Consider the following 26,795-nt stretch of genomic DNA (forward strand, 5'->3'; position numbering starts at 1 on the left):
AAATTAATCATTAAAATAATAACAACAAAACATTATTTAAACATGTACCTTTTGTATGGAATCTGTTCCATCTCTTATCAGCATGTTCTGTTCCTAAAGTATAAAAATGAAATTTTTGCGCACAACAAAAATGTGATTCAATCTTGAGCACAACAATGTCATTAACACAAAGATATACATTCATAAGCATAAAAAAGGTGTGTAACAGATAAAACTCTCTACAGACATAAGCACGATAAAATTTGGACAACAATTACACAGAACACATTTATGTTTGTCACCTACACAATTGCATGTTTTCTGCAGAGACAAAATCCAAAAAATAGACCAGTCACCGATCTAAAGATATGAGCAATAGTTTTTCAGATTTTCCTCAAGATACAAAGATGGATAACTCAACTGATTTAGTGGACAGTCTATATAGTCACAAAAATGAAGGAAAATGAGATTAATACACATAAAGAAAGTTCTCCTCGCTCGAGCCCATTTTCAGTCATTGTGTCTTATAAAACATTAATACCCCATCATAATTACTAGAGTACCTACACAAGGCAAAACTTCAATCTACCATAAGACCATACACATAGACACAAACAAAACAGATGACACAAATGACAGGGAAAGGGCAGGGGCAGGGTGGAAAAGGGGTGGGGGGGGGGGGGGGTTGAGTTGAGAGGGAGAGAAGGTAGGGTTGAGGAAATGACATATCTGAACTATGAAGTAGGAAATTTACTCAGTACCATGTCTCACAGAAAACACAGTAGCACAGTACAAGAAGGAAATTGACAATGAAATACTAACAACAAATGTAGTTTCAAAACCTGAAAAGTTTGAAATGGTTCAAAGATGACATGTGGAAAGTCTGACTGAAAACAGAAGCCTAAATGGAGCGAAAGTAGGAAAAACAAGAAATAAGAGGCAAATTGTTAAAAGCAGTGGAAAAGGACAGATACAGTAACAAATGAATTCCAAAAGATAAGGAAGAGATGAAAAAGAAAAATGAATAAATATAAAGATACTGACACAAATTTTTAAGTGCTGAAGCAGGCAATAACATCACAGCTCTAGTGTTACAGAGATTGCTTAGCAACAAAACTATGTGTATTCAGAATGTAGATTCCATAGCCAGTGATCCTTAGTGGCGGGTGATAAGTCCTCATGGCCAATGCTGAAAGCTGAACGCCTTTTTTTAGCTGATCTATGACATGGGTTGTTATTCAGGTTGGTACTCTTTTGAAGAAATATATCTTACCAAGGATAAGGCATGAGTATGTGGTGGCAGAACAGTGAATCTTATAAATTAAAGTCCCCCGTCACATTCTTCAGTCTCTGTTTGAAGGCTAATCTCAGGAACTACTGTAGGGATTTTGATAGGGTTCACACAAATCGATGGATTGATTCACGAGGAAGGTTTGTCTGTATAATTTAGTACTGCTACACCAGAAAAGTCGCCCAGCTGTAGATAATTAGTGCTCCACGTGCAACACAACAGCAGGTTGCTAGTACAATTACTTTGCATCAGAAACAGTGATAGTAATATCTATCAAATCCAAATAAACAGGCTGAAGAGATGAACAGAGTCTGACTGCAACATTACAGAGCAAAACATCAATACGGTAAGGCCCCAGTTAATCGAACTCGGGTCAACCAAAACCTGGGTTGTCCGAAACACCTCCAAAAATTGCAAAACCAAAAATTAATATCGTACTGCTTGAAAATAATTTGAGGGCAACAGTGTACTGAGTGTAGCTAATGGGAAAAGGTGGGTGGCCAACCTTGAGTTGCTTTGCCAGACACTGACACGCTAGTCGAAATATGGGTACACTGACAACAATAGTGTATTCAAGTGGTTGTTTACTTCCATTGCATGTGTATTTTTGGGCTATGGTGACTAGCGGAAGTGTGCTGCGATTACTTTCACTGATAAATTAGTTGCTATCAAAGAAGTTGAAAAAGGAAGCTTACTGAAAATTGCTGCAGCTAATTACAGAGCTGGTGTTTCTATCGCTTTGGAATGGGTGAAGCCTTAATTTCTGGAGGAAGCTGTGAAAAACCGTCACAGAAAACAATGAAAACTTCCAACTTTGAAAAAGTAGGTGAGGTTCTTTATCTTTGGTTCACCCAACAATGAGAAAAGGGCCTGCCTATCAATGGCCTGACAAAATGTTAACTGAGTTGTTAGGTGAGGAGCAATACAATTCTTTCTCAAGCTCTGGGTGGTTAGACAGGTTTAAAAACAGATATGGAATTCGGCAACTCAATGTATGTGGAGAAAAGTTATCTGCAGATCCAAATGCAGTTGATGTTTTGAAAACAGAGTTTGAAGATTATAGCTGAGGCTACACTAAGAGCCACCTTCACATTGCTGATGAAATGGGTGTTAATTTTAAGATGTCACCCACAAGGTCTTTAGTTTCCTTAAAAGAAACGTTTGCTTCAGGAGGAAAAAAGAATGGAAAACAGTTCTTTTAGTATCAAACACTTCTGGCTCTCATATGTATCAGGAAGTCGAAAAACTCTGAGTGTTAAAGGATGTTCCTGGAATACACTATCACCTAGTGAGGTGGTGCAGTGGTTAGCACACTGGACTAGTATTCGGGAGGATGAAGGTTCAAACCTGTGTCTGGTCATCCTGATTTAGGTTTTTCGTGAGTTCCCTAAATCACTTCAAGCAAATGCTGGGATGGTTCCTTTGAAAGGGCATGGCCAACTTCCTCCCCCATCGTTCCTTAATCCAATGGGACCAATGACCTCACTGTTTGGTCCCCTCCTCCAGACCAACCAACCAACCAACCTACCAACCAACAGGAATACACTAACAGGTTTTTAAAAAGCCCAAAAAACATCTTGGATGTTTTGTTAACTTTTCGCTGAATGTTTTAGGGATCTACTGAAAGTTGAAAAGTTTTTAACTAAAAAAGATCTCCCTATAAAAACTAACTTACTAATTGACTGTATACCTATGCATCCTAGTGAGTTAAAAAGTGTTGATTTGTTGTGTGCATCCTTCCTTCAAATATTACCAGTCTACTTCAACCACTGGATTAGGGCATAAGAGCAACATTTAAATGGCATTACAAAGGGCTATTTTTGAGGACCATCATGCAAAACAATCACATATAAAACATGAATGAAGCACTGAAGGTAGTAAATATGAAAAATGTACTTGAGCGGTTTGGCCAAGCTTGGAATAACGTGAAAGCGTGAACTCTTCAAAGGTACTGAAGAAAACTGTATGATGTTGTTGAAGGAGACACACTGGAAAATTCTGAAGAAATGAAACAAATGGTAAAAAGAAATACTGGATGCGAAGACTTGGATATGTACAAGGTGGATGAATGGGTTGTTCAGGATGATCTGCAAGAAATCATGAAACAAGAAATAGTGGAAACAGTGTTCCTCTTTCAAAACTTTTCAAAAATACATACTGTAATATCATAAAACAAAATAATGTTGTATTTTTTATATATTCATGGCTTAACTGAAAAATCTGTTATCTGAAACAGCTCCCTTGCCCCCCTTTAGTTCAGTTAACCGGAGTTGTAGTGTACATTGGGTGGGTGGTGCCTGGAGACTGCGGTCTGGATAGGCCTCATTTCAAAATATATCTTCAGAATGTAATACCAATTGTGGAAAAGTTGGAGGATCCATCCACAGCAAGGACAGCATTGTCTGGTAAACATTCATCTTTTGAATGTCATTCTTCTGGGTTGGCTGCAAGGATCTTTTTTATGTGTATGCTTTTAACCTTTCTAAATTTCATTTACATATTTCTTCCTCCATTTTCCAAACTTTGGCATAATTTCCAAAGGCCATACTTAGAAACCTCATGGTAGGCAGTAGGACAACTACTAAAGTACTAGTCCAAAATGTGTCATGATTCATTCAGGCTTTCAAAAGTATCTAACTGTTTCTTCGTAACACACTGTTTTTATATGCAATCCCTACCCTCATAAGTATCTGCTTTTCATACCACAAAAATTCTTGCCCCTCGCCAAACTTCTCCTGAAAGTGCATACTTCACAGCTACTAAAGGCACAAATAAACTCACATGCATTCGTTAATTTCTGTTGTCTGCCTTTCAAGTTCTATTTGATGATATTCTCCACTCAATTACACATTGCAACAATTTCCTAAATGTCATGTTGAGATGTTATCCACGCTTTTAATTGAGAATTTTAATACTAACTTATTGTCTCAGACTCACATTAGTCACTTACAAATTCATCCCAACAACCTGCACTCCTTTCTGGCAATTAAAGTCGGGCTAACCTCTCCAGTCTCCCGTAGCTATCTTTCTTACCCTTCAAGAGCCACTGACAGTACCATGTCATCAACTTGTCTTGTGTGATTCTATCTGCTGAATTATCTATTCCAGGGGGTTTAGTACTGTGTCTCATGGCCCCCAGGGGTGTTGTGGTCTTGCAGTTCAGGCATCACAGTGGCTTCCAAAAAACAATAATTTGGTTTATTTGCCTTCTAAGTAAAGGAACAACATATTCACTAGTAGTGGTATCTAGCAGGCCAGTAAGTGTTGTTACTATGGCACTGTAGTAGATGGCAGATGAATCTTACTATGTGACTCATTTGTTTTTAATCAGAAACAATTAGGCGTCGAAACACCAGCAAAGAACAGCCCGATGCCTTAACGATCCAAGGACAAAAGATTAGCAGGTGAGTGTAACTTCCTGCTTTATTGGGAAACAGTAAAAGGCAGTACACCCTCTATACTAGCAGGCATTACAAGAGCAATGTCTTAAGACCTCGTAGAAAAAAAACAGATTTGAAATTTTCCAATAAGTTAATGTCAAGGAGGGATTCATAAGCTTATGATAGCATTAATGATGAGGGTTATTACAAGTAATGTTAAAAAATGAAGGATGATATTTGTAGTTTGCAAGACTTACTGGTAACAAACTGCAAAGCATCTAAGTACTCAACACCAAATATCCAGCTGTTAGGACAAAGCTGTAGATAAAACTCAAAAAGCGTTGTACAATATGTCTTAGAAAAGTATGTGCAAAGCAAGATTCTGAGAGGTGGAAAAGATCCACAGTAGTTCAGCACCATGTCAGAAATCTGCTATGAAAGCAGAGAGAGCTTCATTGCAGGTTTATATAGAAGGTGAACAAGCCAACATATGCAAAAGATGAGGATTGTGAAAATCATTCCATGAGTCTGAAAATAAAGTTTTGCCTAACAACCTGACTAAAAATCCTACAAAGTTTTGGTCTAATGGAGAGACAGTAAGCGATCAATATCATCTATTAAGTCACTAAGGGATAATACTGACACTGAAATAAAAGATGACAGAGAATAAACCAAAATACTGAATTAAATCTACCAAAATACTGAATTAAATCTTCCAAAATTGTTTCATCACAGAAAATCGTAATACGGTTCCACATTTCAACCATCACAGAAACATCAAAATAGCAGATATGGACACAAACAATCATGAAATAAAAAAATTAAGTAATTCTGCTCAAAACTGGACCACGTGTGATACTGTGAATTTCTACGGAGATAATACGAAAGAACTTTCTCCCTTCTAGTAGTGCCACATTGTAGGTCACTGGAGGAATGAAAAACACCTAGCAATTGGAAAAAAGCACAGGTTATTTCCATTTTCAAGAAGAGTCATTGGTCAGTTGTGCATAATTACAGGCCTATATCACTAATGTCAATATAATGTAAAATTATGGAAAATATTTTATGCTAACACATAACCACACTTTTCAGGAACAAAAATCTCCTCTATAAAGATAAATATGGATTTTGAAAAAAAGTGATGTTGTGAAACTCAGCTTGTTCTGTTCGCCCATGTGATCCCAAGCACCATAGACAAGGTGCTCAGGTTGATGCCATGTTCTTTGAATTCCAGAAGGCATACAATACAGTTCAGCACTGTCATTTAATAGGAAAAATACACGCTTACCAAATATCGGACCAAATTTGTGATTAGATTGAAGACTTTCTTGTAGATAGAACTTAACATGTCATTCTTAATGGAACAAATTCAACAACTGTAAAGGTAGTTTTGGGAATACAACAAGGATGTGTTATAGGGCCATTACCATTTACAATTTACATTAATAAACTAGTGTTAACATTGGAGGCTCTATGAGGCTATTTGCAGATAATGCTGTTATCTATAGAAAAATAGGAAATGCGAAATGCAGGAAGACCTGCAGAAGATTGACTACTGGTGCAGGGAATGGCAACTGACTCTGGATGTAAATAAATGTAACATATTGTAAGTAAACAAGTGAAATGATCCACTACTGTTTAATTACAGCAGTGGCAACAACTTGCCAGAAACAGTAAATGCTTTAAAATACCTAGGAGTGATCATCTGGAGTGACCTGAAGTGAAATGCAACTTGAAACAAATAGAAGGCAAAGCAGATGCCAGGATAAGGTTCATTGGAAGAATCTTAAGGAAATGTAATTCATCTATGAAAGAAGTGGCCTACAAAATACTCATTCAGACAATTCTTGAGTAATGTCTGTCAGTCTGAGACCTTTATCAAGTAGGATTAACAGGGGAGAGAGAAGGTCCAATAAATAACAGCTCATTTCATCGCAGGATCACTGTGAGAGTGTTTTATACACGTTCAACAAACTCTAGTGGCAGACTCCAGAAAAGAGGTGTTGTGCTTGACAGAGCAGTTTACTGTTAAAATTCTGAGAGAGTACTTATGGGAAGAGTCAGGCAACAATTACTTCCTCCCATATAAACCTTGGAAAATGATTGCCATGAGAAAATCAGAGAAATTACAGCTCATACAGAGCTTTCCGTGTGACATTTGTGAATGGAACAGGAAAATTGGGCAAAGATAGTAGTACCAGAAGTACCCACGGTCATTCATTATAAGTTGTCTTGCAGATTATAAATGAAGATGTCCATCTAGCAGAAGTTTTGTCCTACTTCTAAGTTTAAACAACTTTATCTAGTTATGGATTTACTATCTTCTAACCACAACTTAAATCAGAAATATCATTTTAATAGCAGCCTCATAAGCTTTCTGATATGAAACTTCTAATTGAGCCACATTTAGAAACAGTTTTACACACAATCTCAACTTGCTCTAACACCACTCTCGTAAGACATAATAGGAGTTCCAAGGATTTCCCAATATCCAGCACAGCTTCAGTATTGTTTCTCAGGTGTCCCCAAAATGTTCTCAGCTTCGAAGTTTTCACAGATAAGACACACCTAGTCCATTTCTGAATCTCGAGTCATTTTCCTCTCTTTTGACCGCCACCTCAATTATGGTTATATCCTTTTTTCAGCACTTATCAGACTCATCAAGATATGTCAGTACCCCCACAAACACAGTTAACATCTTTTGATAGTAAAGTATTCCCTTCCATCAAGTTCTGTAATCCATAGTAAACATACATTTTCATTTTCATATAGTTATTCTTTAAATAAATGCACCACCAATCTCAACACCACTTTCACATCTCAGGATTTCCCTGGCCTTCTGGTAAACAAGCAGATTTCTCATGTCATGACACAGAGCCTCAGTACTTCCCACTTGTCTTAAAAAACACGGACTGTACCTCTTGTCACACACCACTAGCCTGCTTCAAAACGCATCAACAGCTTCTGCACAGTGCTGTAATTTTCTGAAACTGTGTCTTGCAATGAAATCAACCTTTTCCAAAATTCCTCCAGATACACATAAGTTTTAAGTAATCTACTTCTCTCCATACAACCATAGTCACACTGTACTCATCTTTCAACTTGTTTCCTTGGCATATATTCATACCCCTGTCACTGTTTCTTCTGAAAAGTTTACCATAAACACTTTCCAATTACTATATGCCCCAACCCCACCAATGCTAAGCCCTAGTTTGTCATATAAACAGCACCTATGGGGAAATTCATGTCATATATAATCTGATGCATATAACTACTGTTCAACTTTCTATGCCATACGGACGTATAATGGTTTCAGTTTACACTAATTGCTCCTGTTAAGGTTTACTTTGTTTTTTTCCCTAAACCTCCTCCTTTTAGCCACCATTGTCACATTATTAATATTTGCCTCTTCTTTCATACTATTCTCTATCGTATCTGTTGTGCAACTGGATTTGTGATATCCTGTCAGAAAGGTCGCAGTTTTAGTAACTGATGGAAAGTCAACAAGTAAAACAGAAGTGATACCGGGCATTCTCCAGGAAAGTATTATACGCCATTTTCTGTTGCTCATCTATATAACAGATTTAGGAAACAATATGAGCAGGCATCTTAGACTGTTTGAAGACGATACTGTCATTTACTGCCTAGTAAAGTCATCAGAAGATTAAAACCAACATTAAAATGATTAAGTCAAGATATCTGTATGATGTGAAAAGTGGTAATTGACCCTACATAAAGAAAAGTGTGAGGCCATCACATGAGCACTAAAAGGAATCTGTTAAATTTCGGTTACACAATAAATGACACAAATCTAAACGCTATCAATTCGACTAAATACCTAGGGATTACAGTACAAATAACTTAAACTGGAAGGTGTACCACAGGTCTCTAGAAGAGCGTAGCATTCCAAAGGATTGGAAAAGGGCACAGGTCATCCCCGTTTTCAAGAAGGGATGTTGAACGGATGTGCAGAACTATAGACCTATATCTCTAATGTCGATCAGTTGTAGAATTTTGGAACACATATTATGTTCGAGTATAATGACTTTTCTGGAGACTAGAAATCTACTCTGTAGGAATCAGAATGGGTTTTGAAAAAGACGATCATGTGAAACCCAGTTCGCGTTATTCGTCCATGAGACTCAGAGGGCCATAGACATGAGTTCCCAGGTAGATGCCGTGTCTCTTGACTTCCGCAAGGCGTTCCATACAGTTCCCCACAGTCGTTTAATGAACAAAGTAAGAGCATATGGACTATCAGACCAATTGTGTGATTGGATTGAAGGGTTCCTAGATAACAGAACGCAGCATGTCATTCTCAATGGAGAGAAGTCTTCCAAAGTAAGAGTGATTTCAGGTGTGCCACAGGGGAGTGTCATGGGACCGTTGCTATTCGCGATATATATAAATGACCTAGTGGATAACATCAGAAGTTCACTGAGGCTTTTTGCGGATGATGCTGTAGTATACTGAGGGGTTGTAACAATGGAAAATTGTACTGCAACGAATTGACGCCTGGTGCAGGGAATGGCAATTGAATCTCAATGTAGACAAGTGTAATGTCCTGGAAGTACATAGAAAGAAAGATCCTTTGTCATTTAGCTACAATATAGCAGGTCAGCAACTGGAAACAGTTAATTCCATAAATTATCTGGGAGTAGGCATTAGGAGTGATTTAAAATGGAATGATCATATAAAGTTGATCGTTGATAAAGCAGATGCCAGACTGAGATTCATTGGAAGAATCCTAAGGAAATGCAATCCAAAAACAAAGGAAGTAGGTTACAGTACGCTTGTTCGCCCCCTGCTCGAATACTACTCACCAGTGTGGGATCCATACCAGATAGGGTTGATAGAAGAGATAGAGAAGATCCAACAGAGAGCAGCGCGCTTTGTTACAGGATCATTTAGTAATCGCAAAAGCGTTACAGAGCTGATAGATAAACTCCACTGGAAGACTCTGCAGGAGAGACGCTCAATAGCTCAGTACGGGCTTTTGTTGAAGTTCCGAGAACATACCTTCACCGAGGAGTCAAAAAGTATATTGCTCCCTCCTACGTATATCTCGCAAAGAGACCATGAGGATAAAATCAGAGAGATTAGAGCCCACACAGAAGCATACCAACAATCCTTCTTTCCACGAACAATACGAGACTGGAATTGAAGGGAGAACCGATAGAGGTACTCAAGGTACCCTCCGCCACACACTTTCAGGTGGCTTGCGGAGTATGGATGTAGATGTAATGTTATGGGGAAGGAGAACCAGAGACTGCATTTTATTGTCAGAACACTTAGAAGATGAAACAAATCCACTAAAGAGACTGCCTACACTACACCTGTCTGTCCTCTGCTAGACTATTATGGGCTGTATGGGATCCTTACCAGATGGGACTGCTGGAGAGCACCAAAAAAGTTCAAAGGGTAGCTCACTTTGTACTATCACGAAATAGGAGAGAGGGAGGAGAGAGAGAGAGAGAGAGAGAGAGAGAGAGAGAGAGAGAGAGGGAGGGAGAGGGAGGGAGGGGGGAGGCGGGAGAGAGGGAGAGGGGGGAGAGAGCAGGGAGGGAGAGGGGGGAGGGAGAGGGGGAGAGGGAGAGGGAGAGAGAGAGAGAGAGAGAGAGAGAGAGAGAGAGAGAGAGAGAGAATTGAAAATATGACAGTTGTGGTGACAATCTTTAAAACAACAGCAAGATCTTTTCACGAGATTTCAATCATCAACTTTCTCCCACAGATGCAAAAATATTCTGTTGCCACCACCCACCTACATACAGAGAAATGTAATTTGTAATAATATAAGAGAATCAGAACTCTCACGGAAAGATTTAAGTGTCTGGTTTTCCCGCACACTCTTGGAGGCTAAAACGGTAGAGAAACGGTGCAAAAGTGGTTCGATGAATCCCCTGCCAGGCACTTAAGTGTGAATTTCATAGTTGTCATGTAGATGTGTATCATCTAACCCATTACTGTCAGTCTGCCCAACCTAGGTCTAAGTTGCCATCTGTCCCCTCCACCACTTCAAACTACCATTTGCTGTTAGTATTTAAGCACCTTTTGCCTTCTCATCTTGTTATATTGAGTCTCCTTTGATCTAGGATGCTGGCTGAATTTTCATATTTCATGCTGGAAGAGTGATTTCTTCCAACATTATAGGTTATATAAGCTACAATTTCTACCAGTTACCTACTTTGTCATTTGGCACATAGAAGCATTATCTTCAATCCAATAAAATTACTGGAGTGTGTTTCTGACTGTAATCAGCAGTGAATTATAACCTAAAATATATTTATACTTATAAAGAGTTGTTACAGGACTATAAATACCCACCACAGGTGGGCACTACATTTTTCAGTATTTAACTGTACACAGTAACAGCAGAGATTTATTATGCAAGTACAAAAAAAGTTTTCCACATAGCTTACCTGGTATGGCAGGTAGATGAATGGAAGGCAGAAAGCAATGATTGCAACACCTATTATGTATCACCTCTGAAGCTGACAGACTAAGCTAATGGTCATTTACAGAGTATGCAGGATCTATTAAGAAAGGATGGTAAATATCTAAAAAGGTGGTAGTACAGAAAACTTATAGCAAAAAACATTTGTGTGTGTGTGTGTGTGTGTGTGTGTGTGTGTGTGTAGCTGATTTGTAAAGTTACAATAAATGCACAGGTCAAAAGATTAATGGTAATCCAGAGTCTGACTTTTGACTTAATTGTTTCATTCTTTTCTGTTACTGATGTTTTTCACAATGCTGCATATGTTTACACATGATGCACATGTTTACGCTCTCACAACAAACCTTTAATGAGTGTCAAAACAAAAGAACTTTTGCTGTACGTAAAGAATACCACGTACAATCCCTAAGAAACAAAATGAGCATCAACTATAGGACAGTTTCAAGTGTGTGGAACATTATTCTCTGATGAGACCAAAGAGAATTCTATGGGCGCTATTAACGTAAGTCCTCTACATTTACATATATACTCCATGAGCTACTGTATGGCCCATGGTGGAGGCACTTCAGTCTTATATTAATGAGTAATGTCTTTCTGTCCAACTCCACTTGAGTATGGAGCATGGGAAAACACACACTATATGTCTCGGTATGCACCCTAATCTCTCTTATTTTATTCCCATTGTGTCCTATGTGCAATATATGATGGAGGCACAAAATTATTGCAGAGTCTTCCTCAAACACCTGTACTTTAAATTTAATTGACAGGGTTTCACAACAACAGTGTCACATTTCTTCCTAACATTCACACTTAAGTTAACAGAATATCTTCAGCACATTTTTGTAAAGGCTCTCCTAGCCTGTTATAATTGTAGCACGGCATCTCTTAGTATTACCCTAAACATTTAAATGTGATGGTCTCCACAAGTTTTTTACTATTTTTTTAATCAGATATTGTCTTTGTTATGGACAGAATGTCTCTTGATTCACAAATAGGTGCAATATATTCACAAACAAACTTCCACTAACTGCTTACACGCAATACTTGTTTCATTCCTGCTGGCATCAGTGACACCCTTCAGTCACATCAGAGTTCATTGCACTGCCATTGCTGAGACGCAAGTTCATACCACCTGTCTGTGGTGTGATATGATTAATGGTCAGTCAATTGGGATTGATGTTTTACTGAATCATCTTGCAAGGATTAAGCTCACAACCTTTCAGTAAAGTGAAGTTTTACTCTTATTGGCTTCAGGAGCAAGCATAGTCTTTCATCATGATGGTGTTGCTGCATATTCTTGTCATGAAATGAAGTTTCAACGAATGATGGGAAACTTTGACAGTTGTATTTGCAGGACACTGAATTCTCTGGCTCTTATTGAGTTACATATTTACATCGCCATGGCTGAGAAAGTCTAATGAGCAAAAATTAATGCAAAATATGAGATGGCTGCTAGCATCACATTGTAGATTTGGCCACAACCAGTCACATTTGCTTTCGGTTTACATTTTTTTATACTTATAAACACACTGCACTCACATATAGCAATTAAAAACAAACTAACTAAAAAAATTGATTGGTTGTGACCACGAACATATATAGCTCAATACTGCAAGCATCAAGAAAAGAATGCCAAGATCACCCATGTGAAGAGAACTGCACTGAGAAGCACACTGCATGTTGATCAAAATTCTGAGATTCTAATTTAAAATGTTAAAATTGTTCAACTATTTTCTTGATTATTAAATCCATCAAAAAGTAGTTTTTATTCTCTCAAACTATTTTGTGAGCTTTCCATTGCACACAACTCAATTGTTACTCTAAGTCAGAAACATGTTTTATAGGACTGTTTTGCTTGAAACTACCTGTACTAACTGTACTTGCTTGAAGCCATGTACATTTGGTTGAAGCCAGGACTCATATTTTTGGTCAATAAAGGGAAATGCAAACATAGAAGCCCGTGAATTTATTATCTGTGGTGTAAAAAATAAAGTAAATGAAGAAAAAAATCAAATCATAAAATAATGCAACTTAACAAAAATAAAATGTAGCATACCTGTATCTCCCGTCCATTTTTATCTGCAGCTTGTTTTAATGAACTAATTACATCCTGCAGTTCTTTATTTTCAGCAAGTGATTCTTTAAAAAGTTTTTCCAGATCAGAAGTTTGTTGATTAAGTCTTTTACATGTCTCCTGATATTGCTCCACCTAAAGAAAGTGAAATGGCTGACTTTTAAAAATTCTGTAATTCTGACAGAACAGACCAAACCACGAGGAACGCTTACATCAGCGCAGATCAACATCATTTCAACGTTGTTCCAAATACTGATAAAGGAAGTTTACTTAGTATTTTCAAAAATGTTGACACAATATAGTTATTATTATTAGAAACTTAGTAAACCAGATATGAAACCAAATAATATCTCATTTACACATGGAATTGGCCACAATCATGAATATTTCTGCATGAAAAAAATATGTGTCCTATGGATGTTGTGAATACAGGTGGATTAAGTACAACAAATTCTTAAGTAAACATTCAGCAGTACTAAAACAGAACTGAATTTTGAGGGCTCTGGGGTACAAATAAAAGAATTTAAACAGCAAGGTCAGAGTGTAAACACTGTCAAATCAGACCACTTGGATGTTACTAGAATGAATTTTCACTCTGCAATGGAGTGTGCATTGGTCTGAAACTGTCTAGCAGATTAAAAATTAGTGCAAGACTGTGACTCAAACCTGAGACATTGGCCTTTTGCGGGCAAGTGCTCTCTACTGCCTGGATGTTATTTGTTCCACTGTTTCAATGTAGTATAGATACATACCAATAAAAATTCCATTGTTTGTTCAGTCTATACCTTTTTCTTTACCTATGCAACTGTTCAGCATTCTGCAGACAATGAGGCTTACAAGAGAAGCACTCCCTGCCAGAAAGGAGAGGACACAGTATGAAATTGGTCTGAAATGTATGCAACCAGCCCAGTATTTGGTTCAAGTAGGTTATAGAGACCACGTAATCATAAACCAGAAGGTTTTCTAGAAAAATGGTTCCACAGCGACAAGAATTGTTTAAAAGAAGTCACTGTCCAAATCTGGATGCACTGTCTTTACTGCCATGTGCTATCAGTCTATTCCAAATGAGGCACTTGTAATGTGTTAACGCATTGTGTATTGTCATCTCTCACAAAATATACGTGGTCCAGTCACATTATTGTGACCACTGTCTATTTCTGATGTCAAAGTGCAATAATCACTCACAGACAGCAGGTGGCAGCACTTGCAGTGGAGGGTATATACAGCATGTCAATTTGGGGGGGGTGGGGGGTGGGGGGGTGGGGAACAGTGCAGTCACTGTTGTAATGTGGGAACAGAGTGATTTATCTGATGTCCAAAATGGCTCACTCACTGGCTTCAGGGCCAAAGGTGGAAGCATTTCCGGAACAGCAATGTTCATGAACTGTTCGCATGCCACACCGGTTAAAGCAGACTGTGTATAGCTAAATGGTGCTATCCAAAACTGGCAGCGAAGCAACTGTTGTGCACCATGGGCCATAGATGACAGGTGTGAATGCGGACTGCAGAGATGTGTACATGTGAACAGACGTGCAACTGTTGAGCAGCTGACCACCCAGATATACCTAGGGGGTACCAACAGTGTCTCCTCAATGAGTGTTCAGCAAACTTTGCTGTGTATGGGCCTTGGCAGCAGGTGCCTGGTTCACACTCCCATGGTGGCTGTTGTTCATCGGCAACAAAGGTTGGAATTTGCACACCAGTATCGCAACTGGACATCCACCAAGTGGCAACAGGTGGCCTTTTCAGGTCACAAACACTGTCTGCACCATCAGAAACATTGTTGTTGGTGTATATGGCCCAGCAACAATCGTCGGAAGGGTCCAGGTTGGAGGAGGGAACGTTATGGTCTGGGGAATGTTTCTGTAGCATTCCCTGGGCTATCTCGTCACTCTGGAATACGCAATGGATCACCACAGGTATGCATCTATCCTTGAGGACCGTGTCTACTCTTACATGCAGTTCGTTTTTCCTTGGCACAATGGCATCTACCGGCAGCACAATGCAAAATGTCACACACCTCGCAGTGTATGGGCACGGTTTGAAGAGTAGCGGCCAGCACTGGAGACGGCATGTCTCTACATCTGTCAGTACCTTCCAGAACCTCTGACTTTTTTTCTGTACATCTGCACTGCAAAAGGTGGTTATTCACTTTTCTGATAGGTGGTCAGATTGATGTGACTGGACTGTGTAGTATACCTATACACAATTTCTGTTGGACACAGTGATGAGATCATCATGTACAATCTATTAATGCACTTCGAGAGGCTAGCTTGAAAAATTACATGTCTTTTAAAATCAGCCACAAACACTACAATAAAACTTGATAGCCAGATGGAAACAATGACTCCTTTTGAATAAAAGAGAATGGCCACATTAAGAGTTGTGTTAAATACCCAGCCGTCACAAATATAAGAGCTAGTGTTGCAGTAGATGGCTGACAGTGTGAAAATAACAAATTACTGTATTACACAAAATCTTGTAAAATATGGCAAATCTAGCAGTACACAAAGGCTCACAGAAATATCAAATGAAAACAGGATACTGAAGAAATTTACAACACAGTCATCAATACATTAAAACATAGCAAGCTGAAACTATTTCCGCTGCTATTATTTTACTCCTACCAAATAACTAATTTTTTCCCAAAAAATGGTTCAAATGGCTCTGAGTACTAAGGGACTTAACATCTGAGGTTATCAGTCCCCTAGAACTTAGAACTACTTAAACCTAACTAACCTAAGGACATCTCACACATCCATGCCCGAGGCAGGATTCAAACCTGCGACTGTAGCGGTCGCGCGGTTCCAGACTGAAGCACCTAGAACCGCTTGGCCACTGCGGCCGGCAATTTTTTCCCATATATTTCAAATGTGTCACATACGATGTGTATACTATATACATTCGAAATTGCCAAAATAATATGTATATAATTTTTCTCGTTAATTTGTTATTCAGGTAGTAGTTTTCTGTCCACCAATTATACTAATATAATTAGTTTTGTTTAAAACCATGCTAATAAAGAGTAATTGATAACTTAAATTATTACTACAGCATGCTGTTTGAACCAATCAACAGTTGAGAGAGAATTGACACCACTTATCAGAAAGTTGTCAATTCATTCTTTCTGCTAACCTGTTTCAGTTTTCCAAAAGTAATTCACTTAAAAGCTATCTGTAAGTAAAGATCAGTCACACCCAAATTTAATTTTGCCAGTTGAGCCACTGTACATCAAATGACAGGATTGGACCTATATATTTATCACCCTTATTTTTCTAAACCAGACAAAACACTTCATTTTTCAGTTAAGTCCATAATTAAGAATTTGTATAAATAAACATAATTTTAAATGTACTTGTAAATTGGCAATTCACAGAGGAGGCATAAAAATAGATCTGTAATCTGTTTTCCTTTGTTAATGAGCCATATTTTAGTTAAAGCAAGTTCTTGTTGAAACCTATACAGCATTTGCATTTTCACACTATAATTTTATAAACAGATCTGTAATTTACAAAATCACAAAATATCATTACACCAGTCTTTATATCCCACCCAAACGTAGTCAGTCACAGGCTAGCATTCACTGTGTCAACAATACGTAGTCACTTACATTGTATCTTTGCGAAACTCTTAGGTTAAAGTGTGGTTCACACTTAAACATCAACCTTGCAGTACTTCAAGGTTATTATCTGCTGCAATTACAGTGTTAATTCCTCAGTGTCCACTTCGTACATTTCTATGTGGTATTATCAGTTATCAGTAAACCTACCGAGTCCACTGACTGTGCAATTCGACAGCAACTTTATGAGGTTTATCTGTCAAGAACCATATCCAAAAGTGGCCTGTAAATATTTAGCCACAGTCAGGCTGATTTGGAGGTTGTTGTATGTGTCTGCCTGTGATTAATATACTACACAAGATCTGAAACTGGTCATCATGTTGTTATGATTGTCAATAAATGTGCAAAGTAATTAAATGCTCTGCTGAGTACATTATTTGAGAATTTATCATAAAACCAGTTTACAACAGTTCAATGAATTTCCACTTATGAGACACCATGTGCAATCCAGTGATCACAGGTTAGTACACTTACAACAATGGTTCATACTTGACAAGCAGTGGGCTCAACAACACCTAATATACACAGAGAACAATTTGTTTTGTTTATATCACAGTCCTACTGAAACTGATCTAGTATCCCAGCTGATGGTTCAGCAGAAGACAAATTCTCCCTCAACTGTTCCTGCGTATGGTCAATACCTGAAACAGTTTCCAAGAGTAGCTAATAATATCTCTCACATTCAAAATGGACTTGCATTATCCTCTAAGAACAATCTTGATCAGTAAAAGCAGCAAAATCTTCTTTAAGTACACAGTGTCCTTCGCCTCACAACATGATTAATCAAGCTAATATAAACCTCTTAGTAAAGGCAAGTGAGTTCACTGAAATGGCCTGATGCTTCAATGAGTGGTCACTTCTATCATATTCTGGTGAAGGTGATATGATGAAAGTGAGACTCTTTGAAACATTGCACCATTTCAATGAACTAATTTGGCTGAAAACCAGAGAGCTTTATATTAGTTCAACTTGATGAGAAGGAATTTTATCACAATTATCAAATTAACTGTATGCTGTTACTAACTTCATAACAGAGGAATAAACAGTAGGTGGTTAATACATGTATAAATCATGAAAGATGATATTTTGTACATAAATAAGGCCTTAATCTAATTAATGAAATGAAAAATATTTTTATAACATTTTATACAATGCAGTCAATGGCACATGTCTAATATGTTTCCCTACTGGAATACCACTGCCCACTCACAGTCTTTAAACTTTCAGTTTGTTTCTCAAAAATCATTCACACAACTTCTCAGTTTGTTATACCTTCAACTCCTTTAAACTTGCATATTGCCCAAGTTAAGCCTTTAACATCATTGTAAACAAATTGTCTATAGTGCCTGTATCTCATTGACATCCTGCTGCTTCTTCAGTGATACAGCTAAATCCAGTCATAACAGCCTTTTCAGCAATCTGTTCTCCTTTAGATGAAGCTCCCAATGGAAATACTTTCATGCCATTTGATCGCTATCAATTTCTGGCCAAGTGTAAGTTCAAGCCCATTTATTTACCCATTATACTCGCTTCTAAAATTGGATTCTTCCTTAACCAAGTTTATTTTCTGATACTTTCAAGTAATTTCTCAGATTCATTATGTTGGTCACATCCTAGTAATATTAGCATTACTTCCACTAATATAACAACCAACTTATGCAAGAATACAATGTGTACCTCTAGGCTCTACCACAGCATCTCATCCACTCCACCCATGACAACCATTAAAACACTCTCTCTCTCTCTCTCTCTCTCTCTCTCTCTCTCTCTGTCCCCACCCCCACCATATACATTCTTGCGCACACGCGCAGGTAAAAGAATGAATGAATGTGTGTGCTTATGTGTGCGTGCACATCATTTACACTTTTGAAGATATAACTTAATGAAATGAGATAAAATTTGTCAAACACCAGCATTGAAAATTGTGAATTTAAGTTCTAATAGAAGTACAATCAACTTAACTTCCAGAAAGTCACTGTCATTAATACTTTATAACGTGTGAATTAAACCTCCAATTTCTGCTGCCTCCACCCATCTTTTTGCCATATATACACTCCAAATCACAGTCAAAAAATGTAAGTTCTATGTATTGTTATACGAAATGTATTTTATTTGTATGATCCCATACGACTCATACTACCAAAACTATTAACTGACATTTCAAAGCTCTTACTAGACAGAAATAATTCTACATATGAACTGTAGAGAAATAAAATAATCTCAAGGTACTGGCATATTAAACAAATGTTTTCAATTTATTTTGCATACCTTCAATGACAGCCTCTTCTTTTCCTTTTCAATCTCCAAGATTTTTGTATTCGTTTCATGGAATGATGATTCACGTAAACTGTCTATAGTTGATAGGAGCCTCCTGTTCTCAAGCTCAAGCTTCAGAGCCCTTGCCTGAGCACTACTGCTCAGTTGTTCTGATAAACTATTGTCTGCTGAACCTTGAAATCAACCACACAGCAATGAGTACATAAAGCAACATTTCGCAATACTTAGGTTACATTAAAATTAATTTCACAATGCTATATCCAATCCAAAAATACAAAAGTATTTATGTAATACATTATGGAATGTTAGTTATGGAAAACAGTGACCTTTTCTATTATCCAAATAAGTTCTTGCATATTCCTGCACCCAAATCTTCATCCTTTTGCAAGTGAAATTACCTTTACTGATAGCAGAATAGTGGTAGATTTTTCTCTTGTTGCTAGTAGGGTTTTTCTTTGCTGCATTCGCAATGAGATGGAAGGTTCTTCCTGAAGATACTCGGGGTGGTGGCTGATGTGGGCTAGGTCAGTTCACACAAACTGAAGCTACTTGACCAACACTGACAGCTTTCTCTCACTATCAATATAGCCCAACTGTGTTAGGAGACACCACTCGGCTTATTCTGTCATTTGCTTTTGCAAATGAAAGCAAATGTGACATAGGGAGTCAATGACACACTAAACAAAATTATCAGACATACAATGGTGACAATAATGTCAGCATGCAACACATTGTATGCTGGGCAAAAACTGGCAGTCACCAAAAACAAGTGAATAACAGTACAAAGCCTGACACCATCTTGTAACTTTCATTGATTCTGCAACTACCATCAGCTACTGCACCAAGTATGTTCTTGAAGTGGGTGGATAGTATGTAGGACAAACCAGTAGAACATTTGGTACTAGATACAAAAAACATGTATGAGGATGGAAGTACAGAATGAATCACTCAACTTTTGATGAACACTACATCACCACTGACATAAAATTACAACCACACGCACAGACATAGAAATCATAAGGATAAGCAACAAAAGCTGTACTTTCAACCTACAAGAAAACTACTACATTCATAAAACCACAACAGAAAAGAAACATCACATAAATGATCAGACCATCTTGGCAAGCCCCACATTTTAAATTGATAGCATATACTGGGAGTGTGGCTCATTGGCAAAGAGTCAGACTACAGAACCAGGGGTCTCAGGTTTGATCCCTGGTCATTCCTCCGATTTTTATCTGTCATCTATCACTTCTACCACCTTTAGCAATGTTCGTTCATGTGAAAATTGCTAATTTGCATGATGGATTGGCATCTACATTAAACTGTTGGTTACCCTATAACTGTCTGCGTAAGGCAGTTCAAATATCAGAGAAAGTCAATGACATATCACGCCTAACATGATAATGCCTAGTAAAGCACCATGGTGTTCAAACCAAACTTCACGTTGACAATACCTTAAATGTTTACTTAAAAATGGGTAAGGCGTGCCACTGGACTTTACTAGGTATGGTACTCATAGTGGTGGTGTGTATCCTTGCCTTCATCCAACCTCTGAACTGACTAACCCGGCCAGTTATAGGGGGCCCTACAGTTTAAGTGGCATTCGAATCATTAAGCAATTTGGCATTTTTCACATTAACAAACAATTCTAGAGATGAAAGAAGTGATAAATGACATATAAAAGTCCTAGCAATGACCAGGGATCAAATCCCAGACCTTTATAAGCGTAATCTGGTAATTTACCACTAAGCCAACACTTTTTACTTATAGTGTAATATTAAATAGAAATATATGATCACACACCTCCCTAACTGCCTTGTTGATGGCACCTTCTGTGCCTGACAGGGAGGCTTGGCTGCTTTCAGAAAGCTTGGCCTATGCCAGCATTAACATACCTACTGGCAGGGTCACTCAAGTGGATTGAACCTAGTAGAGGAGCCAGAAAAAGTGTGCCCACACAAAAGGGTTGGTGGGGGGCTCTATAGGCTTGGGTCATCAACCCCCCCCCCCCCCCAAGGGAAGTTAACCTCGAAATGGAAGCCTGGTCCTCCATTTTGGGGGTTGAGAAAGTGATGAGATCCATAAGCAGAAATTCTCCCTGTATTACTCAAGAAAAGATTAAAGACAAGGAGAATATGGAGTTGGGTTTATAGTCTCCCGAGAGATGTGGACCTGTTATAGCTTTCACTCCCTACAATAAAAGAATATGCACTCTGTGTATCAAAGTGAAATTTCACTATGTGATCTCCATGAATCTATACATGCCAACAGCAGAATCAGATGAAGATGTGGTACACGGTTTCTATGGTCAGCTGCAGGAGGTTTGTGATAAAATACTTGGACACAATGCCAAAATAGTCCATGGAGACTATATTGCCAAACTGGGCATCAAAGATGCTCTCAGAAGTGTGTTAGGTAAGGTAAGCCTGTGAAATCGAACTAGTAATAACAGTATGAGGGCTATCCAGTTTGCTGTACCAAACAAGTTAAAGGCAGTAAAAGTATGTGTTCCTCAGGAAAAATATTTGCAAAAAGACCTGGAAAATACCAGGACCAAATTAAGCAAACTGAACAGACCATATACTGGTATTGTACAGGTGGGCATCTGATATGGAAACTGTGCACCCTTTCCGAAGAGCTAATTCTGATTCAGTTTCTTACCTAGTAGAGCAAAAATGAGGCAGAATCTTACTATGACTGATAAAACAAATAGTACCAGAGTAACGAAATGGAACATGGACAACTGAAAGCTAGATCTACTGTTCAAGAGTATCAGAACAGACTGAGAAAGGAGTTACAAACAAAAGACAGCAGAGAATGTATAGACAAAGAATGGAACTCTATTAAAATGCTAGTTTCACAACAGCACATGAAATATTGGGGGAAACAAGGAGACTTAGAACTGAAGAGTTATATGATGATGAATGTGAAGAGGCAATGGAACAGAAAAAGGAAGAAGACCAAAATGCTTACAACACAATATTTGATCAAATTAGGCATTCTATAGTCAAAAGAGAACAGAGGCATCAGGGGGTCTGCAAGAGGATAAAGAAAAGGGAAGCCGAAAGGAGAAACATAGAGGAGATGGAGGACCATCAACAAAGGAATGAAAGCAGAAAATTTTATATGAAAATTAAAGAAGGAACTCAAGAATATAAACCAAAAGTAATAGCATGCAAGGACAAAGTGGGAAATTTCCTAACAGATCAAAGATAAAAGAGAGCACACGTTAGAGGAAGTATGCAAGGTAGTGCACTGTCTAAAAAATTACAAAGCTCCAATAATTGATGTCATAACTACAGAATTGTTGAAAAATGAGGGAATTGGTCTCCATAAGTAAATTCATAACCTTATTAACTTGATGTGGAATCACGAAAGAATCCCAGAAGAGTGGACTTTAAGCTGTTTCAATCAATACGTAAGAAAGGAGGCAAGACTTGTTGCTTGAATTACCAAGGAATTATGGTGCTGAATGTAATCTATAAAATTCTATCTAGTATTATCCACAACAGGCTAGATCCAAAAGCACAACAGCTTCTGGGAGAATATCAGTGTGGCTTTCAGTCTAACAGGTCAAAAACAGATCACATATTTGTGCTGAAGCAAATACATGAAAATGCATTTGAGTATAATATTGATCTTCAATCCCCTCTACATAGATTTCAAGCAGGCCATTGATAGTCTTGACAGGGCAGAAATGCTAATTGATTTGTTACTGTTTAAAGTCCCTTCTAAGTATGCTTCATTCACCCAAGCAAATATTGGTTAGTTCCTATGCTGCAGTGCAAGTGGATGGAGAACTAAGTAATTGGTTTAGTATCAGTAACACAATCATACAGGGAATGGGTAGGGGGGGTGGTAGTGGGGATGGGGTTGGGGGCACACTGTCCACAATGTTTTTCAATCTTGAAGCCGCCATTCTCAATCTTCATATTTCTGGTTACATAGACACAAAGTAAATTCAGATCTGTGCATATGCTGATGATATAGGAATTTTTAAAAGAAAAAAAAAAAAGAGTTTCACTAGTGAGGACAATACATGATCTGAAAGATGCCACACAACCTAGAGGCCTTGCTATGAAAGGAATGAAGGCTAACTACACGAATCTCACCAGGCAGGAAAATAGTAACTTGGATAAACTGTTAGCAGCAGGCCTCAAGTTTGAAAATGTGCAGAGCTTTGGTGAGCATCTGTTATCTAGTATTAACAGGACAAATTCCAAACCAATTTAAATAAAACTGTACACTGAGTCAGACCATCTCATACAAGGAGCTGACATCGTAAGATTAACAAAAAGTACGAGAAAAATCTGGCTTGGTCATGTCCATACCATGGATACTGGAAGAACAATTAAAAAGGTTTTTGAATGGAGGTCTGCTGGAAGAAGACAGAGATGAAGGCCACAAAAGCAGAGGATAGACAATGTGGAGAAAGATATAAAATCTCCCAGAGACAGAGGATGGTGGAGAACTGAACTGGAGAGGACAGAATAAACTTGTTGGAGAGAGACCCATGCAGTGTTGTAATGTCAGGAGAAGATGAAGATGATGATGATGATAAAGAAGAAGAAGACTTATGGGATGATGTAGTAGATTTTGGTCCAAAAAAATCGATTTTTCAAAAATATAATTTTCTTGATCTACACAGTTTCATCTATGTTGCGTGTGAATTTTATCATGATAGCAGCTTTAAATTGTTAAACTGATTAACTCTGCACTAGCGGCCTCTCCTACCTTTTCTGACATTTGGGAAACTGATTGCTTCATCAGAATTTTTGTCAGTGAGAAGGCTATTTTGTTTCGATATCTTTGGCTGACATCTATATCTCTGGCTGACATCTATATCTTTGCCTGAAAACTTTCTTGCATGTCGTTTATTTATGTTTTGACAATACTAACACACATTAGTAGGTGGAAGGTTGAATTCACAAACCTTCATGTGAAAGTCAAGATTCATGTGTAATGGGTAGTGAAAGAACTGTGTTTAGGAAACAGAGGCTTCATGGAAATCAGTTTACCAACAAAAAAGAGGAAGCAGCTCGAAATGAAGAACATAAGCTCTCAGCTTCAGTTCCAAAACTTGGGACAGGAGAATTGTACAGATGCGTGAATGTTGTTGATATGGATTCTACTCAGACTTATTGATTTAGAGCTTCTCTGCCAAGCTATAAAGTTTTCATGTTCATGTGTTAGATGTAAAAATATGGAATGCATGGTTGTTGTTAAGGAAAGAAGAGTGGGAATAGTTTGCGATTTTAAATTAATTTGTAATTCATGTGGCTATCAATTTTCATTTTCCTCCTCCAAAAAAAAAAAAACTGAAATTGGTACCTATGAAAGCAATTTTAGGTTACCATATGCTCTGAGATGCCTTGGACAGGGCAGGGAAGGAGGTAATTTATTGCGTGGTTTTCTGAACATGCCTCCACCCTGTGCAAGATTTGAAAAAATAAAAAAAGAAATATCTGATGCTGTATGCGATACTGCCAAAGTTTCTATGAAGCAAGCAGTGGAGTAACCGGTGGAAATAAACAAAAAAGAAATACATCCTGGGGTAGATGTAGATGACAGTGAATCTCCAACAAATGTTACTGATCTGTGTGGGTCTGTAAATGGGACATGGATGAAAAGGGGTCACACATCCCTGTATGGAGTTACATCTGTTATTGGTATTGACTCAAGAAAAATTTTAGATGTCAAAATTATGTCTAAATACTGCCACCAGTGTGCAACAAGGAAAATGTCCAACAATGAGGGCAGTGAGAAAGTGAGGCAAGAAAAGCATGCAGTAGCATGCTCTAAAAATCATAGTGGCTAAAGTGGGGACATGGAGGCTGCTGCAGTTGTGAGGATGTTCTCGAGATCTGAGGGCCAGTACGATGTTAGATACACTCCTCTTCATTCAAAGCTGTAACAGATAAAAATCCATACAATACAACAATATAAAAGTTGGAATGTGTTGGCCACATCCAAAAGAGGCTTGGTGGAAGGCTTCATCGCTTCCGAAAGACAAGAAAGGTGAAGTACATGAGGACGGGAAACCAAAAGGCAGGCTTACTCTGAAAGAAAATGATTCTCTCCAGATATTTTCAAGGAGAGCTATCTGGAAAGACACACATAATTTAGAGGCAATGAGGCGTGCTGTGTGGGCATTTTTTTTTTCCACAAGCTACCCACTGACCAAACACAAATGCAAAATCTGTGTCCGAAGGACGATTTGTGTAAGTTCAACAACAGAAATGAGATGTATTCACATAAACACTCATTACCAGAACCTGTTATGAATGCAATGAAGCCCACATTCAGGTTTCTTGCAAACCCTGATTTATTGAGGAAGTATCTTCACAGAAAGACACAAAATGCAAATTAAAGCCTCAATAATTTAATTTAGATTAGATGTTCAAAAAGGACATTCTGTGAACTTGAAGTACTCAAAATAGGTGTCAATGACGCAGTTTTATGTTACAATAATGGAAATAATGGCAGAGCTGAAGTGCTGAAGAGAGTTGCTGTAGATCCTGGTGTGATTACAACAAAAGCATTTTACACCACCGACGAGAGCAGGGCCAAGAAAGCTAACAGATTAGTGTCTTACCTGCAGATACAGGCCAGGCAGATTCGAAGAGGAGAGAAGAGAAACCTGGAGGATGAGGAGTATCAGTACAGACGATTTTAAAATTGAGGTAAGCTTATTACATGTAGGGGTATGAGAAGAAAATCTTTGAACTTCATTTTCTCTGTTTCACATTTTTTACGTTATTAGAAGCCTTTTCTCAAAAATTATATATGTGCTAATGCTATGAAATTTTCAGGAACTGTTCGCAATGTGTTGCTGTCTCCCTGGAACTAAAAAATATGAGATCCTGCAATTACATTCTGATTTTTAGATGATTGTATGTAGAAAAAGGAAGTTAAGTTTGGATGTGCATAATTAAAAACTCTGTTAATGATACAATTTGTACCACAAATTAATAACTGTAGTTCAGTGGTCTTATAATCTTCTTAGGACACTACAACAAAAATTTTCAGAATAATTACATGATTAGAATTTGAGTTATGGCTTTTTATAAAAAAAAAACACTAAAAAAAATCAAAAATTCAAATTTCTGGCAAAATATTAATCCTGCATATTTTACTATATTTTTCCATTACAACACAGCTCCTTTGCTTTACACATGCAAAATTTTAGATTTGTACATTAATAAATATGGCTGTAATGATTTTTTAAATAAATGTTTACATTTTCAGTTACATCTCCCCTTAAAACCACTAAATTCACAATGTTGGTATCACTCACAATGCAAATGAAGAAGAAATGAACATACAAATACACTGTGTTGAATGCAAAACAGGTGAAATCACAATAAAATTTCTATGAAGACAACATGCGTAAGGTTTCACAAGAGTGAGGTACAAAGAAAACAAATGCAGCAAAAGAAAAATTAGATTCCTAAAAGCTGAAAAATCATGAAGGGAGGAAGTGCAACCACGTTTTTCTTCCAACTACAAACTCTGCTGGCAATAGGGGAAAACCCCATAGACTTCAAAACATGTAACGAGGAGTAATTAAGGTCGTAAGTAAATAGTACACCGCATGCATATGCAAAAACTGATTTTAATCTGTAAGTACCAAAATGTAGATACATATTATGTATTCTATATTTACACAACCATGACTGATGATACTTTGTAAATAAAAGTGAAATTTATCAGGTGTA

At 37.8% G+C, this 26,795-nt stretch overlaps 1 protein-coding gene across 3 annotated transcripts in view; it reads right to left on the reverse strand.

The window, feature by feature from the left end:
* The window catches only part of LOC126248998 (protein Daple), a 206,665-nt gene that overhangs the window by 95,214 nt on the left and 84,656 nt on the right, over positions 1–26,795 (reverse strand). For 2 of the 3 annotated variants that reach the window (XR_007545582.1, XM_049950576.1), the window contains exons 10-11: positions 19,066–19,247; positions 13,161–13,313 (exon numbers count right to left, since the gene is read on the reverse strand). Coding sequence is in view for 2 of the 3 variants with exons in the window: in XM_049950576.1 (XP_049806533.1) it covers positions 13,161–13,313; positions 19,066–19,247 (335 nt within the window). In the remaining variant the exon portion in view is untranslated. The remainder of the gene's footprint in view (positions 1–13,160; positions 13,314–19,065; positions 19,248–26,795) is intronic. The other variant, XM_049950577.1, reaches the window with a different exon arrangement.

Source organism: Schistocerca nitens, chromosome 3, assembly GCF_023898315.1.
Source record: "Schistocerca nitens isolate TAMUIC-IGC-003100 chromosome 3, iqSchNite1.1, whole genome shotgun sequence".
Taxonomy (NCBI): domain Eukaryota; kingdom Metazoa; phylum Arthropoda; class Insecta; order Orthoptera; family Acrididae; genus Schistocerca; species Schistocerca nitens.